This window comes from Megascapheus bottae, chromosome 6, assembly GCF_031878675.1.
Source record: "Megascapheus bottae isolate mThoBot1 chromosome 6, mThoBot2.hap1, whole genome shotgun sequence".
In the NCBI taxonomy this organism is placed as follows: domain Eukaryota; kingdom Metazoa; phylum Chordata; class Mammalia; order Rodentia; family Geomyidae; genus Megascapheus; species Megascapheus bottae.
Genome location: NC_143514.1, coordinates 76753429 through 76771056, shown reverse-complemented (window position 1 = coordinate 76771056; position 17628 = coordinate 76753429). Strand labels below are relative to the sequence as shown.

Here is a 17628-nt window from a genome sequence, read left to right as displayed (position 1 = left end):
GGGCCCGGGCCCTGCTGGGAGGAGCAGCTCCACCCACTGGCTCCCCCTGCTGTACCCCTCCCTCCCTGGGAATAGAGTCCCTGGCTAGGATGCTATAGGCCCACCTAGCAGGCCCTGTGGAGACCCTGGCAGCTGACAGACCAAGCATGGTACCCAGTGCCATAGAGGGTGAGCGAGGCGTGCAGGAGTGCGGGGCAGAGCTCAGAGAGTCAGCTGGCTGGATACCCCCTGGCCTGCTGTCCCCACTGGGGCCAAGGTCAGCCTCTGTCCTTCCTTCTCCTGTGACAGGTGGTAGAGGGAGGCCTCAGCTTGAGTGGCCCTGCCTTTGGTTCTTGATGTCTGCCTGTATGAGAGGGAATAAGTCCAAAGGAGCTGGAAGCAGTGAAAGCTTCCCGGTAGATCATGCTGTCAGCGGATTACTTACTCACAGTGACTCTGCTGGGCGGGGCCACCCCTGGGTGTCCCTGTGTCCCCTGGCTGCACTCCTGCAGGCCTCTTACTGTCCATAAGGTGGAATGCCTGTTTGCACTTCTCTGTGTGAAATGCGAAGGGCTGACTTCTAGGCATCCTGCAGAACCCGGTGGAAATGTCTCCATGTCCTGAACCCTCTGGTGTCTCCTTCCATCCCCTCTACGAGACTGCAGCAGCTAATATCTGTCATGCTAAGACACAGATGTGCTTTCTTTTTTTGATCGGTCATGGGGCTTGAACTCTAGGCCTGGGTGTTGTCTCTGAGCTCTTCAGCTCAAGGTTGCCACCCTACTTCTTGAACCACAGCTCCATTTCTGGTTTTCTAGCAGTTAATTGGAGATAAGAAGCTCACAGACTGGCTCTGAACCGCAATCCTCAGAGCTAAGCCTCTTTAGTAGCTAGGATTACAAGCATGAGCCACCACACCTGGCTCACAAATGTGTTTTCTCCTTCCATACTACACACACACACACACACACACACACACACACACACACACACACACACAGCCTTAGAGTCATGTGTGGAGTATTCAGACTTTACTTAGCCCGTTAGTTAGCCTTTTACCCTTATACAAAGACTGTGACTCAAGAATACTAACAAGCTAGGCTCAGTAGCTCACTCCTGCAATCCTAGCAACTCAGGAGGCTGAGATCTGAGGATTGCGGTTCAAAGCCAGCCTGGGCACTAAAGTCCGTGAGACTCTTATCTCCAATGAACTGCTAGAAAACCAGAAATGGAGCTGTGGCATCCAGCAGGGCAGTGTCAGAGCCCTCTCCCATGTCGTCCCTATAGCCCTGTCCATCTCAGTACAGGCCCATCACCTGAGCACAGCCAACCAGCCCCCAGGCCCTGCTGATTCTCAAGTCAACCTTCTGAGTGGATTTATGGGGAGGAGGCACACCTTGAGCCATCTCCTACCCAGACTTGAAACCCTGGCCACCTTTGCCCCTGAGGTCCCATTATCACAGCCACATGCTCCAGGCCTTGAGTGTCCACGGTTCTCATTAGTCTGTGTCCAGGAGAGGTAGGGCATAGTCTCAATAGCTGTCACCTGACAATTATGTTCTTGCTGGGTGGGAAGTAGCATGCGTGCGCACACATAGTGTGTATGTGTATGTATGTGTGGGTGTGTCTTTGTGTATTTAACAACAATAATAACAATTTCTTAATAATAATAACAACAATAGCTGGGTTTTGTTCATGGGCAGCCTCAGGTATCTCTATGCCAACCCCAAAAGGTCTGAGTTGACAAGGCCCCCTGGGGCCTCTTTCAGGACCTCAGCAAGTCAACACTTGGCGGGGCAGGTGGCTGGCGGAGTGTCTGGGCCAGGGGCACCCGGGGTCTGCCATGGGCAGGCTGGCATGCCACATCAATGTTCCTTGGTCTTTGCCCTTGATACTTGAATTTAGTCCTCACCAATGTGCACAATGGGGTGATCTGTGACCCACAGAATGTACTGCCAAGTTCTAACGTGGGCAGAAATCTGTAGGCATGACCTGATTTGGCAAAAAGAAAGGTCTTCAGCTTAAGTAAGAAAGGTCTTGGATGGGGGCGGGAGGGAGTGAGCTGTGTGAACTGGAGGCCAGCCAGATACCAGTGTGACACCAGTGTGTTACTGGTATGACACAACACCAGTGACACCACACCACCGTGGGACTCTAACTTCTACTTGGAGCAAGGCCGGGAGCTGATGGCATGGGTTATGGGGCAAGTTCTGACTGCCGGACTCCATATGCTGGGCAAGGGAGATTCAGCCACATGTGGCCCACTGTGCCTGCCAGGGCCTGTGGTGGCCGTGCCCAAGCCATGATGGCTGTCCCTGAGCTGTGGTGGCTGGGCTGAGCCTGCGCCTTTCTCTCCAGGGCCATCCTGGGTATCTGGGATGAGGAGGATCAGGACTTGAATGCCCCAGGGGCCTTTGAGCCCCAGAGCCCGGGGTGACTGCCAGGGACAGGGAGGTCAGGAGAGGCCACCCAGGGGCCAGGCTAATTTGCAGGAAGAGGGCGCCAGGCCAGATGCCCGCCTAGCTGGCAGCCAGCACTTTCCAATAACAGAGCAGCGGGTCCAGCCAGGCCCAGCTGGCTCCACGTGGGGTGAGCACGAGGCTGGCGGCTCCTATGACCCAGGGGTGGCCATGTGGCCAACGTGGAGCTTAGCGGGGCCTGGCAGCGCTCCTCCTGAAAGGGGGCTGGGGTGGGGAGGACAGGGGTCCCAGGATTCCCCTTGGCAGGAAAAGGGTAGGAGGTGGAGCAGGGAGCTGGGAGGAATGAGTGACTCTGAGATCCTGGGGCAACAGAGGGGACTGGGGGGTGGGAAGGGGCAGCTAGGGGAGGGGTGGGAGTGAGCTAGGAGTACCATGCCTGAATGGGCAGTGCTAAGAGGGAGAGGGGTGCCCAGATCCGTGCCAGCAGTGGAAGGGGGGGGCTGTGCACCCGGACAGCCTGCTAGCTAACCTGTGACCATCTGCCTCCCTCCTCTCTCCTGCCTGACTGTGGGCACGGGCCCAGCAGAAAGACCCATCTCCTCCTCAGAGTGCCTGGTGCAGGCAGCTTCCACCCGCTGTGGTTGGCCTCTCTGCCGGGGGGGACTCCAGCCTCTGCCTCCCCTGGGGCCTCCCTGCTGGGTCAGCTGAAGATGGGGGTGAGATGCCAAAGCTGGAGTGACTCCCCTCCTCCCCCCAGCCACTTTATTCCAGGGAGACTCAGAGCCACTCTGGCCTGGATCCCCTGCTCTGGGCCTGGCCTGGGCCACATGGAAAGCAGCGGGTGGGGGCTCTAAGGAGTGGGCTCGGGAGCTGCTTATTCTGATTATTCACTGGGCAACTCTCAGATGAGTCACTTGGCCTCTCTGGGCTTCCATGGGGAAGACCAAACGTGTACAGAAATGTCCTGGGGTGGCAAGGCTGGGTGAGAAACCTGATGCTGGGGCTGGGGAATTCAGAACAGCTCAGGGAACCCCAGGAGGCTTTCTGTTCCCCATGCTTGACCTCTGAGCTTGCTGTGAGAGGCTGGGCCAGTGAGGCTCCCCCCCAGACTTCCTTAGTGGACCCCCACCATTACTCCTGACTTGTGATGTACGGGGAGAGGTAGGGAGCCCCAAGGTCACCCCAGAACTGCCACCAGCACCCCTGGAATGCAGGGAGGCAATATGTATCACTCCCTCTCACGCCCTGTGAAGTTGTCTGTACAAAGACTGCCATCATTTGAGACCACACTGGTGAGAATGTCAGGGGATCCCATCACCCCAGGAACCCAGACCTGGCTGAGGGGGCAACAAGTGTTAGGAATGAATGAAATAACCACTTTCCCCTCACATTAATAACCCATTCTAACTGGAGTGCAACCAGGATCAACAGGGGGGGCTGGGATGAAACCCAGGGCCTTTGTGCATGCTGGGTGAGCCGTGCCCTAGACAGCCCCAGGCCTGGAGGACAGCACAAGCCAGGGTGGAGAGTAGGAGATCTGGGGGCAAAGTCTACACTCTGCCATGGGTACCACCCGGGACTGCAGGGAGGTCCACGGCCTCCTCACCTCGAAACCCTCAAAGGCTCCCCTGTTTTGGCAGTGCTCAAGTTTGAACTCAGGATCTCACATTGAGTTCAGCTTGCTTGCTTGTTAATGCTTGGATGGTGCTCTACCGCTCAAGTCCTGCCTTCAGCCCAGCTTTTTTACTGCTGGTCATGCTGGAGATGGAGTCCAGGGAACTCTTCTGTCTGGACTGGCCTTGAACTATGATCCTCGAGATCTCAGCTCTGGTTATAGGCGTCAGTCAATTGGTACCTTGTCCCATGTTTTGTTTTTGTCTTGTTATTTTTGGCTCAGACATTTGGGGCACACTCTGCTGGAGATCTCACCAGGCTCCCCAGTCATGCTGTGGACATCCCTAACTCTAGGTATGTCTTCTGTCTGTCTGTCTGTCTGTCTGTCTGTCTGTGTCCCTCTCTCCTTTTCCCCTGTTATCTCTCCTGTTCTTCTGAGACCGAGTCTTACTGGCTAGCCTAGGTTATCCTGGAATTCATGATCTTCCTGCCTCAGCATCCCGAGTGCTGGGACCAGAAGCATGTACCACCACACCTGGCTTTGTTCTGCCATTTCTAAACGCCAGTTATCTCACCGTGAGGCACACGGGGGCGTCAGAGGAGGAGGGCCTGCAGACATTTAAGAGACAGGCAGGGGCAGTCCGGAAGAGGAAATCACCAGAGCAGCACAGTTGGCTTGTGGCTGGGTAGGACTGAGCACAGACTGTAGAGGGGAGAATTCAGCTGGTTTTTGTTTTGTTTTTTTAATTTGTTTGTTGTATTTTTTTTTTTTTTTGAGGAGATACACTTCTAATACAGCATCATCTGCCTTTCAGCATCCTCTGCCTATCCCAGCAATGGTTGGGAAGCTGCATGTGCAGGACCATGCCCTGACAGCTGAGTCCCAGAAAAGCCATCCATAAATGAAGTCTCATTTATGGACTGAGAGAGTGGCAAGCTGTGCCAAGGTAGCTTAAGTCCCCGCCAGGCCAGGAGTTAGGACTCGGTTTAATCGCTGTCACCAGGAAGGTCAGCTGTCACGGTTGACTGGCGTCAAGCTGTCAGACCCAGGACCTGGGCTTGGAGGGTTGGGAGTGGGGGATGGGAGGACTCAGGAAGTAAGGCTTTACAACAGGAAGTGGCTCAGTCAGCACATCCTGCAGGCCAGGCCAGGCTGGGAGGGGCTTTTCCTTAGTACCAGCTTTGCAGAAAGTGACCTTCACTCTCTTGATTGGAGAATTCCATTGGGAGGCCCCACCCTGTTTCTGCTAACCAGGGCTGGTTCGGTACCCTTGTAGTGACCTTTCACTGGCTGGGAGTCCAGTCTAGATTCCACCTGCAGTCCCAGGAGGTCTACTCAAGCTCCAGCTTACTCCCCTCATCTTTCATGTCCTACGCCATTGTTCTGGCTGTGCCAGACTTATCCTGTGTTCCCGACACAAATCAACCTTTCTCAGTTGCTCTTGTCCAAGTTCATTCATGCTGTCCCTGACTGCTTGAGTCTCACCTTAGACCCTAGCCTAGACATGGCAAGGCCAGAAAGCCAGCACTCAATCCGGAGACTGTCAGTGCTGAGTGGCCTCAGGCATGTATTTAAAATCTGGGAACCAGTTTTCTTATCTATAAAATGGGCGAGGGAAAGGGGAGAGGAACTCTCAGACACTGTGAGTGGAAATATAAATTAGTGCAACCACGAAGGAGATCCAAAGGGAACGCCTCCGGAATTGGAAATAGCTCAAATCTGCAATCCTAGCCACCAAGGGGGGGGGAGCGGGGGCTGAGATCTGAGGAAGTGAGCCTGCACAGACAAAGCAGTGAGACTCTTACCTCCAATTGGCGTAGTGAAAGGCCAGTACTAGAGGACAGCTGAGGCCCCCGAGTTCAAGCTCTAGTAATGGTGCACGTGCAGGCACACCCATGCATACACAGATCTACCTTACGACCTGGCCACAGCGCTACTGGGCACATTTCAGAAGAAGAGTGAGTGACCATCCAAGAAAGGCACCTGTGTGCTGTGGATCCCACAACACCATTCACAAGAGCCGGATGACAGGATCAGCAGAGCGGGCCAAGAACAGATGGAAAAGTGGAGAAGGAGGAAATATCACACAGCCCTGAAGAAAAGCCAAATCCTGCCCCTTACAGAAGAATGGATGGAACTGGAGCATGTCATGCTGAGGACAGAGACAAGCTAAACTCAGAAAAGCCAAACATGTCTCCACTCTTACGTAGAAGAGCACACACCAAAAGAGCACACACGTTGATGAGCCTGCACGCACCTGCACATCTTCACCTGTATCTAAATAGGACGCATGTGTCACTACATGCCAGTGTGTCTGTTTATGTATGTGCACACACAGCATGCTTCTAACAATGGGGTTATTCAGGAAGATGAGAGGAAGGGAATGGAGTGGAAATGATGGAGGGCAAATAATGCTGAAATAGATTGTGACACTGTACATGCAGATGGCATAAAAAGGCTCAATGAATGCTGATCAACGGGGGCAGGGGGGGGGAAGCGGGGAGGGGAGCAGCAGAGAGAGGGGAGGGAGAAGGAGGGTGCATGTGGCCCAGCGGTTTATTTGCATGTCTGAAAATAGAATGGATTGTTTTCAGTGGGGAGGGGAGGTTGATCTGGACTCACCAGGCCCCTGCGTGGACACATGTCACTACAAAGACCCCTTTGTAAATCACTGCACACTGATAAAAATTATGAAAAAAAAAACACCAAAAAATGAAATGGAGAACATTGGTCTAAGCAAGAAAGGAAATGGGAGCCGTTTCAGGTCCTGCCCCGCGCACGCTGCTCTGCTCAGAGCAGCTTAGTGTTTTGTTAGATTAACAGTATCTCACTCCTGGGCTCCCAGCTGCCTCCTGCCCTGTGTGTGCACAAAAGGAAACCACACACACATGTGCATCTCCTCTCCCCGAAGACACCTCTGGCATCTAGCAGTCCCGGGGGTGTCCCAGAGCCTCATCCCATCCTGAACCTGTGTCTCGGCCCTGCTGCCGCCTCTCCCAGGGCAGGCCTGGCTCTGTGGACTGAGACCCGAGGATTGGGGGTGGAGCCCGGGGCGGGGCCAGCAGTCTGGCAGGCCCGATGCCCACATGAAAGTCGGGCTGCCCTCTGTGGTCACGCTGGCCGGGTGCCCCATGGTGACTGGCCATGGACCCACAGAGAGACCATGGTGTGCTGGCCATGGGAGCTTTAAGAGGACTGGGAGATGCCCACCTACCACTACAGCGATGCTGAAGCATCAGCCTGGCCTGCCTGTTTACCAGGGCCTGCCAGAGAGGGCCGCCGGCCACAGGACTATGATTGGCCTTCTTTTCTGTTCTGGCCATGGTGCCCTTAAATCTTCTGGAAGTCTTCAAAGGAAGTTCTGCTGATAACCACTTTGCCGGCAATGTATTTTTGTTCAACCTTTTAAAGTCCAATCCATCCTTTTGGCTGCTGAGGTCAGTAAATAACCCAATAAGGTCTTCAGGACTGAACTGGAGGGTTGCCTGGGTCTTCTGGAAGTGTCTTTGGGGTGACGGAAAGCTCCATGCTGTCTTCCCATTAGGAGGTACTAGATGGCTGGCTCTCCCCTTGCTGGGGCAGCAAACTGGAGACCCATGGGCACAGCCAGCTTCACTGGGAAGAGTGAGAGGCAGAGGAGTCTGCTAAGGAGCAAGGTGGGAGGGAAGTTGGGGGAGGATAAGGAGAAGGAAGCGGGGTGGTGGTGGTGAGAGCCAGTGTCAAGGCTTGGTGTTAGCCCGACTTGGACCCTTGTGGTCCCAGAGTTCATACCACAGGCAGGCTGGAGTTGCTGTTGTGTGAGGCAGCGAGACACCCTGGCTGCTAGGACTGTTGTGAGGTCTCTTCAATCTCCTCTGGCAGGAAGCACAGGCCCTGGGGTCATGGGTCCAGCCCTGTGGGATTTTATGTTCTTGCCACATGTCAAGCCCCTCAAAGGGTCCTTGGCATGGAGTAGGTGCTTAGATAATGCTGGTTCTCATGAGCTGCGAAGGGTGTTTTGGGCATTCATGCAGACCCCAATCACTTATTGAGTGCCAACTGTGTACAGGATACTGGGCCAGGGGCCAAAGCTACATGAGAAGCTCCTGCCCTCTTCAGTCTTGGAAGAGCAAAAGTATCAATAACTACCTGCAAAGCGTGCCGGGTTGCCATGGTAACCGCCAACCAGTCTCCTCAGAGCCAAGCCTCTGCCAGTGGAGCCACTTGGATGTGGAGGCAAAAAATGATCCAGGCCCCATATGGAGGAAGTGGTATGCTGTGGGAAGGGGCACTCAGCAGCCACGGGGGTGGAACGCAGGCACCTTGCTGGCCTCTGGTCACCGGTCCTCACAACAGAGTGGGGGCCTGTGCACAGGAGAAGATGGCCAGGCTCCGAGGCCTCCCACAGACTTCTAGAAAGGTCCACAGAGGTGCTGGGGCCGGTGGCTCATCTCTAGAATCCTAGCCACTCAGGAGGCCGAGTTCTAAGGATCACTGTGAGACTCTATCTCCAATTAATCACCAGAAAACTGGAAGGGCACTGTGGGTCAAAGTGGTAGTGTGCTAGCCAGCCTCGAGTAAAAGAGCTCAGGGACAGTGTCCAGGCTCCGAGTTCAAAGCCCCTGACAGAGGTGGGGAGGGGCTGCTCACAGCTAAGGGCTTCTATGGTTCCAGGTGAGTCTGCAGTCCAGGCCTGCAGATGCTTTGCCTTTTACTCCTGGCCCAATAGACAAAAGTACAGAGCAGAGACAGCGAGGAGGTGGAGGAAGGGGGGGAGAGGTTGGGGGTAGGGCGGCAGTGGCCCCACTGATCGTGCTCCAGGGCTGGGAGAGGTGGCAGAGGCCTTCAGTCCACTCTGGTGGATCTCCTTGGAGACGTGTCTGGACCTCTGGGCAGGAGAGCCTGGTGGAGGGTACATAGGACCTGGGGGTTCCCTGCACCTGGGTGGGAGGGGCCCCTGGCCTGCAGGGCAAAGACACAAGCTCAGCAGGGGGTGTCCTAGCCATGCGCTCCAAGTAGGGGGTCAAGCAGGAGAGGGGAGGGATGGACACAGAGTACTTAAGGATTGCCATCTTCAAGCCTCATTTGTCCCTTCTCTGGAGGTATGATATCCCCAGCCCTACCCCCAACACACATAAAAATCTGCAGGGAACCCTAAGCTACCACACGGAAGTGAGGCTGGCCCACTTCTGGAGATGGGCTCCCTCAGAAGGCACCATGATCCAGCTTGTACAAACACACATCTCAGGGTTTTCCAGCCCTGTCCTTGAACAGTCATGGCACAGGCGGCTCAGAGCCACACCACACTTCAGAAGCTGGGCCCTGCACGCAGGCCTCTCACCTGCAATCCTAGCTCATTCAAGAGGTTGAGATCCAAGGATCTCGGTTCAAAGCCAGCCCGAGCGGGAAAGTCTGTAAGACTCTTATCTCCAGTTGACCAGCTGGAAGTGGAAGTGTGGCTCAAGTGGTAGAGCTCTAGCCTTGAGTGAAAGAGCTGAGGCGTTGAGTTCAAGTCCTGTACCCACACAGCAAAAGCCACATTTCAGAAACAGTGTTTCCATCTGAAGGACTTGGGTGATGGTTCCCTTTGGTTTGGGTGTTTTTGTTGTTGTTGTTAGATTTTTGTTGCCCGAGGGATGTAGCCCAAGGCCTTGCACATACTAAGAAAGAGCTCTCCCCCTGAGCGGCCTCTCCAGGGCCTTAGATGGGTTTTAGGGGGATGGTTTAAGCCTGTGAGAACCCCTTGAAAATGCTTATGTACTCCTTCTCCTAGCCAGCATTCCTTCTTTCCTCTAGCCAGCAGAAGACTTCAAGATAAGACTTTAAGGCTTCTGAGTAATCTCCTCCTACGAGAAGCCTCCCAAGATTTCCAGTCATGCACCATGATCTCTTCCTTCCTGTGCAATCCAAGTGCACAGTTGACGCCCAGGTGATGTCTTGAGAATCCAGGCCCTTCAGGTTTCATGGAGCTGGTCTGGTTGCTCAGGAAAGATGCTCTACGGGGCTATTTCCTAGCGTGGCCAGCCTGCTGGGTCTTTAAAATAATCCTGGGTAGCTGAGGGCTTGCCTAGATCCTTTGGCTAGCAACCCATTGATTCTATGAAAATACGGTTCCTGCTGCAGTAAAAGAAAAGATGGTGTCAAAGTAGAGGTAAAGCTGCCCCTGCCTGCATCCCATCAAACTCCTTCCAGATTTAACAGCTTTTCTCTTGACCTCTCTGTAACCCTGGCTGAGGCAGGCTGGGCTAGGCATAGATTATCTTTCCCGTTTGGAGAGCCCTGTGTTTTTTTTTTTTTTTTGTCTTCCGGACTGTTATTTGTCTTTTCTTCCTCTGGTACTAAGGATTGAACTCGGGTCCTTGCACTTGCTTGGCTTGCTTGGTCACGGTGGGTGCTCTGGATCTCAGGGCCTTAAGGCTTGCTCCTTCTGCTTGCTCATGGCTGACCTCTACCACTTAAACCATGGCTCTAGTCTGGCATTTTGCTGGTGAATTGGTGATTGAGTCTCTAGAACTTTTCTGCCCTTGCTTGGAACGACAAGCCCTGGTTTTGAGGTTTGGAATCCCAGGTTCGAAGTTGGTCTCCAGCAAAGCAGCCCGACAGTACTTGCACCTTAGAAATGGGCCATAGGTGGCACATGCTTCTGAGCAGGCTCAGAGTGGGCAGAGCAGCGAGCGAGAAGACATTCCGTGTGGCCACGCAGGGGGACAAAGTCATAGTTGCCACAATCACTGTGAATGCTGCCCCGGCCCCATCTGGAATCCCAGTGTGTACGAAACCAGTCACAACCACCAGCAGTTGTGCACACTGACAGACCACACACACACTCATGTACATATAGGCACACACGTGTACATATATACACACACGTACGCACACACCAATACATACGACACACATGCATGTGTGTGCGTGCACACACGCACATGTACACGCACACACATGCACACACACACACACAACCATGGTCATGCAGTGGCCACGCTCTCTGTATCCTTAAAACTCAGAAGAACTCAAGGCAGGATTGAATCAGCTCAGGCTGAAAGGTGGACACTTGCACCTCTGCTTTCCCTCCCGCTCCCTGGACCCCCAGAGCCGGGATAAAGGCAGGACATCATGGCTGAAGGATTCCAATGACATCCAGAGACTCGATGCCCTACAGTGTTTTACAGTTGCCAACAGGTGGGCTTGAACTCAAACCCTCACATCCATGGCTGGAGGTCTTCTGTTTGAACCGCATCTCCAGTAGCTCCCCCTTCACTGGTTCATTGGACAAACTTTTGTGGACTTCTGCTTGGGCTGTCTGAACGTGGATCCTCAGATCTCAGCCTCCTGAGTAGCTAGGATTATAGGTGTGAGCCACTGGTGCATGGTAGAGTGATTCTGGCATCCTCCCTCTGATGCCCCTGGCTTCTTCTGTCCGGGTCGCTGTCCCACTAGTGATCCTCTTGCAAGGACCCTCAGCTGAGGCATAGAATGTGATGGGTGGAAGGGACCTAGGACGCCACCAGCATGCAACCACTACCAGGCAAGAATCTGTGCCCTGCCTGCTTAAAGTGCAGCTTCTATGGAAAGCTGAAAGGCCAGGAAAGGGGGCCCAGCTCCCAGTGGGCCTGTGTAACCTTCCAGAATCTTCTTTAATAGTTCCTATGCCTTGGTAGTGTTTATTTATTGCCAGTCCTGGGGCTTGAACTCAGGACCTAAAGCACTGTCCTTAGGTTTTCTCAAGGGTAGAGCTCTACCACTTGAGCCACTGCACCACTTCCAGCTTTCCTATGTATGTGGTACCAAAAAAATTGAACCCAGGTCTTCGTGGATGCTAGGCAAGCACTCTACCACTAGACCAAACTCCCAGCCTTCTGAGGGATTCTTATCTCCAACTTTCAGCAAAAAAAAATGAAAGCACAGCCATGACTCAAATGGTATAGCACCAGCCTTGAGAGAAAAGCTAAGGGAGAGCACTCAGACCCTGAGTTCCAGGGCCCAACACTGGTACAACCTGAACCAAGGTAAACCAACTAAACAGTAAACCTCCAGGGCTTCCAGCTTCACTCAGGGTCAAAGGCAAAGCTGACTGTGGATCTGAGGGGTCCATAGCCCTGACTTCACTGCCACCCACTGCTCCACCCCATGGCTGTGCTGAGGTCCCCAAATATGAAGGCGCCATCTTTCCTGGAAGCCCTGGTTCCTTCCTCTGTCCAGAGCGCTACCCACTCCCTTCCTGTCATGCTATCTGTTCATTCAGACTTTTCCTCAGTGTCCCCTTCTCAAAGTGACCTTAGCTGTCACTCCCTAGAATTTGAGTCCTTCCCATGTCTATCCCCCTTGCCCTGTTTGCCTTTTCCTTAGCATGTCACTGTAATCCAATCCATTATTTTGTTTATCTCACTTATCATGCCTGTCTCTCTCAGGAACACCAGTTTTCTATGGTTAGAACAACGTAGCACACAGTAGGCACACAAGCACACAGTAGGTGTGAAGTACATGTATCCAGTGTATGAAGGGATGAATGAGTGAATATGTTTCCCACAAACCATCTGCTTGCTAACCAGTTCTGGTACTCTAGCTTTCCTTGGGAGATCTGAAATGTCACTCTCCTTGTGTCCTTCACCACCAAGTTGCATGCGAGTACCTCTGGAATTCTGGCTGTAGGTGTGTCTCTTATTTGGGGGCCAGCCATGTTGCCTGCTATGAATAGTGCCAAGTGTCATTTAACTCAAGGACCTTAGGGGAAACTGGGCTATCAGCCTCTCCTGAGTCTCTGAGATTCAAATAGTCCTCCTTTTTGAGGTTTTCCTCTCCAGATCCAATCCCCCCAAATCGGGGGGTGGGGGTGAGTGGGTGCTCAGACCCAGCCTCTAACTTCCATGGTGTATGTGAGTGGGGGGGGCAAAGGGAGGGGAGCCTTGTGATTCCACATCCCCCCCCCACACACCTCATACCACTTCAGGCTGCAGGGACCCTGGTCTCACCTCATACTCCAGGACCCCCTCTAGCCCACTCTTCACACCTGACCCAAGGCACTCAGTTACCTAACATTTGGCCTTTTGTCTTCAAGCCCACAGGGACTCCAAAACACTCCAAGCTGGCCTGGAAGTGGGGGGAGGAGTAGAAACTCCCAGTGTCCAAGTCCTGGAACTAGCCCATGTAGATCAGGACTTGGGTTTGAATCCTCCCACAGTGACAAAAAGTGAAAGGCTCCTGTAATTGGCTAGAGACTTATGAGGTGCAGGGAACCCTGGTGATCATCCTTTTGGTGTCTGTGGAAGTTTTTAAGCCCCTGTGGATCCTTTTTTGGGGGAGGTGTAGGTGGGGGGAGACTTAGCCATCAATTTAAAGCATATTTCTAATTGCTCTGGAAGAGGGTGCCTCTCCCAAGTCTCGTGGGGCCTGGGGTCTCAGGCCAAAACTGTACTGTTTTACACACACACACACACACACACACACACACACACACACACGCACACATATACACACCCGTGTCATCAACTCAGGATTGTTAACAGTCAGTCAAGTTTTTCCAGATTGGCTCAGCCCTCTGGTAAGCCTACTTGAGCCAGTCATAAGAACAGAGAAAAAAATCTCAGGATCCGAGCCAAATGGAAGATTCAGAAGAAAGTTTCCAAGAGATTCAGACAGCTCAGGAACCACACGCAGCTATCCCCAACAATCCTGTCCACAAGGAACCCCCCTTCCAGGTCCCCCCCGCCCCAAGGGCTTTGGAACCCTTCCATGGAGAAAGTGCTAGAGATCAAGAGAGACTAAGTTTCTTCCCGTCCCTCATTATGTCCAAGGGTTAAAAACATTTTCCAACTCCCCTTCCAACTGCAAGGTCAAACAGCTGTCCCAAACCACCCAAGGAGCCGAGGGAGTCCAGGACAGCTGAGCCCCCCCCCCCCACACTTCGCCCAGTGTGGCCCTCAGGCCAGCGAGGGAAGAGTTAACAGCCATCCGCTTTGGCTGATATAGTTCAAACTCCAAAGTTCACGCTCAGTCCCAGCCACCCCGAAGGAATTGTAAATCTCAGGGCAGTATTTAACACAACAAAAGCAACCTGGAAAGACACGCAGGTTTGGTTTTCAACAGTACATATTTACTTAATCCCAGAGGTATGTGGCTCCACATCAGATCAGCTGGCTTGGCTGGTCCTTTCAACAATCCCCCCAACCCCCCCCCCCACCCTTCCTTCACCACAGTTTAAATTTCAAACTAATTCTCTGTTTTCACTCTTCCTCTTCACCCAGCCAGCCCAGCCTGCTGGCCTCAAATCCCTCTTTCAATTGCCCTGTCACTGGGTGAGTCAGTCCTGCCTGAATTGGGAGCTGGGTGACAGCGAGGGGGGGGGGGCACCCTCCCTATTCTCCCCACCCTCTGCACCAGCTCTCCAAACTCTTCACCAAGCAAGGTCGGCATCATTTTTTTTTTTTTAAGTGAAGGACGAGCTGTGGAGATCTCGCCTGTAATCCTAGCTACCCTGGAGGCTGAGATTTGAGGACTACAGTTGAAAGCCAGGCCAGCCGGGAAAGCCAGGGAGACCTTAATCTCCAATGAACCACCCAAAAGCCAGAAGCGAAGCTGTGGCTCAAGTGGTAGAGCACCAGCCTGGCAAGAAAAAGCTAAGCGAGGGCATGAGGCAGAGCGGTGAGCTCAAGCCCCAGTACAGGCTTGTGCATGCACACACTCACTCACACACACACACACGCACACACGCGCGTCGGTAGGGGTGAGGGGTTCCTTATCAGTTGCTGGCTGTCCTAGTCCTTCCTCCCCCTCATTTCCAAACACCTGGGCTCCTCGCGCTCTCAGGCCAGGCTAGACCGTGCGAGCCCCCCTCCTCACCCCGCGAACCCCAAAGCGGCACCCCGTTTCCAGTGTCCTCAGAGCCGCAGCCGGTCGGGGGCCGCGAAGCCGGTTGCCAAGGAAAACAGCGAGCGCGGCTGGCAGGCGGCTCCCGGCTCTGCCCAGGGGCGCGCGCGCCCCGCCGGCAGCCCGGGCGGCGGGCGAAGAGAAGGTGAAGCGGGGCGGGGCGCAGGGATCGGGGCTCCCCACACCTTCCTAGCAGCCTGGGCGACCCCGCGAGGCAGGGAGGACGGGTCCCCTTGACCCCCGGCTGTCCCGGTGCCGCCATCCCCCCCACCCCCCCGCCACCCCCGACCCCGTACCTTTCTAGCGCCGCGCTCTGCGAACTCGCGAGCTAGCTGGCGCCCGATGCCTCGCCCACCGCCGGTGATGAGCACGTTCTCCCGAGACAGGTCCCGCAGCCTGGCGGGCAGCAGCGATCCCACGGCCGCCTTGGCCACCAGGTAGATCAGCTGCAAGGGGAAGGCCACCAGCGCGCCCAGCCGTCGCCACACCATCCTCCCCGCGCGGCGCGGGGCCGGGCAGGGGCAGGCGCGGGGCGGCGATGGCACCGGAGCGGAGCCCTCCGGGAGCGGGGAAGATAAACCCGAAGCGCCGGGCTGGAGATCCGGGCGGAGAGGGTGGGGATTCGAACAAGAAGTTTCTTGTCCGGGCAGTCGCGTCGCGGCGGGGGACGCTCAGGTAATGTTTACCGGACGAGCAGAGTTCAGGCTGGGGAGGAAGGGGGGAAAAAGGCTCCAACCACGCGCGCCCGTGGGTCCAAAGTGCAAGGCAGAGAAAAAAAAAATAAAAGCGCCGACTGGGAAGTGGAGCTTCTTCCTCCGCCACCCCACCCACCCCGGCTCTCCGGGTGGGGAAAACAACACAAAACAAAACAACAAAGTAGGGGATGAAAGTGCTTGGCGCTCCCGAGTTCAGCCCGCGAAGGGCTCCCGAGGGCGCGTGGCGACCCCCGGGCTCAGCAAAGGGCTTAGACGCGAGCTGCGGGTCGGCGGCGCGGGCCAGGGACGCGGGGGTCCCGGGGTCCGGGGTGCCGGGGTCCCGGGCCGGTTCGGAACGCGCGCGCCCGCTCTCCCGGCTCCCCTCCTCCTCCTCCCGGCTCTCTCCGCCAGCCCCTCGCTGGGAGTTGCCGCTCGATCCCGGCTCCCCTCCGTCTCTCGCCCTTTTAGCATCTACTGCCTGCGATCCGCCCTTTCCAACTTGGAGAGGGTCCCGGGGCGCAGCACGCGTGGAGCGGACGCCTGGGTCTGCGGCCGCCACAATCCTCCGCTCCCCGGGCAGCTGCGGCGCGCAGCAAGCGGGCACCCTCCCCCTTCCTCCCTCCCTTCCCCTCCCCCCTCCCCTCCCTCTCCTGCCCTCCTCCCTCCCTCCTCCCCTCCCCGCCCTCCCCCCATTTTTTAATACCCCATTAAGTCTGATTGACAGTTAAAGTTGTTGGGAGGCTTTCCTCCCGTGTGTCTGAGTGGCTGCAGCCTCCTCCCCTCTCCTCCCTCCTCCCCCCCGCCGCGCCGTCGCGGGCCGCGCGCCTGGGCGCGCGCCCGGGCCCGCCGCCACCCGCGCTCGCTCGCTCGCGGCAAGCCGGGACTTGTGGCTGGTGTCCCTGCGGGCCGGCAGCTGGAACCCGAGCACGCTGAAGCCGACTCCCTGCCGGAGACATTCTTTCCAGCCCGGGCCAGGTGACCACCCCTGCTTGCCAGGAACTGGCCCGGGGGCGCGGCGGGGGGACGCGAGCACGCCGGGAACCGACCGGGTCGCCTAGGGTTTATTCCAGGTCACTTGGCCACAGCCCCCGCTCGCGCACACGCGCAAGCCTCCCCGCAGACCCCACCTTTGCCCCCAGGTCCCATGCACGTCCCCCCACTTTTAGGGGTCCGGCTCCCCTTTGCCCCATCCACGTCCCCCCACTCCTGGGAGCGAGGGAGGACAGCAAGGCTTGCCGCGGAGGGGGCGAGCGGAGCCCGGACACTGCTGCCAGAAGGCAGTAAACACCGCCGCAGCTGAGCCAGGCGGCTTCTGGGCCGCCAGCAGCCCGGCGGACGGCTCTCCAGCCAGCAGGACCGGTGCGAGCGTTTGCACCCCCAGCCGGCCCGGGGCTGGGCGTGAGTCACCGGGAAGGGCTGGCCCCCTCCGAACACCTATGGGCGGGAGCCTGGGGTTCTGCTCAGGAATTTGGTGCACCCCTTTCCAGCCCCAGACGTGTTCAGACTGCGAGCCGTGGGCCTCACTCAGCACCCGAGACGGATCCAGCAGGCCTGGGTGCTCAGGAGTGGGTGGTGTGAACCCGGGTAGTGTGGGGGGGCGAGATATGCAGATTAGGGGGCGTGGCGTGGCGGGGCTCGGCGGACGGGGCGGGGCCGAGGATGGCTTGCTCACCTGCTGAGCGGCTGGGTTCCCACAGGTGAGGATCTTCCTTCTGGGCCCCTCCATCAGCGCCACCGACTGGAAAAGCAAAGAGGAAGGCAAAGCAAAAAGAGAGAGGGCGAGGTGGGCCCTCCACCCACCTTGCAGGTGGCCGGGAAGTGGGGGTCCGCCACAAATGTACCCTTCTTCCCCCTGGGCTCTGTTCTGGCAGGTAGGGAGACACATGGGCGGATCATTGTCCTCCTCCAGGACGTGGCCAACGCAGTAGGACTCCATCACAGTGACAGACCCTCCCCACCAAACGGGACAGAAATCTCAGCCTGACAGAGCCAGGCCTCGGGCCTGTGAATGTGCGGGGGGGTTTGAGGGTGTGATGGTCCCCTTGAATGCTATCTTTACTCATCTCTTATCCTC

The 17628-nt window shown here is 56.0% G+C and overlaps 1 protein-coding gene across 2 annotated transcripts in view; it reads right to left on the bottom strand.

Moving 5' to 3' along the window:
* Positions 1-16159, bottom strand: part of Dhrs3 (dehydrogenase/reductase 3) — a 28327-nt gene extending 12168 nt beyond the window's left edge. Inside the window, exon 1 of one of the 2 annotated variants that reach the window (XR_016536011.1) lies at positions 15156-16159. Coding sequence is in view for 1 of the 2 variants with exons in the window: in XM_090335785.1 (XP_090191911.1) it covers positions 15156-15350 (195 nt within the window). In the remaining variant the exon portion in view is untranslated. The remainder of the gene's footprint in view (positions 1-15155) is intronic. The other variant, XM_090335785.1, reaches the window with a different exon arrangement.
* Positions 16160-17628: the final 1469 nt, after the last annotated feature.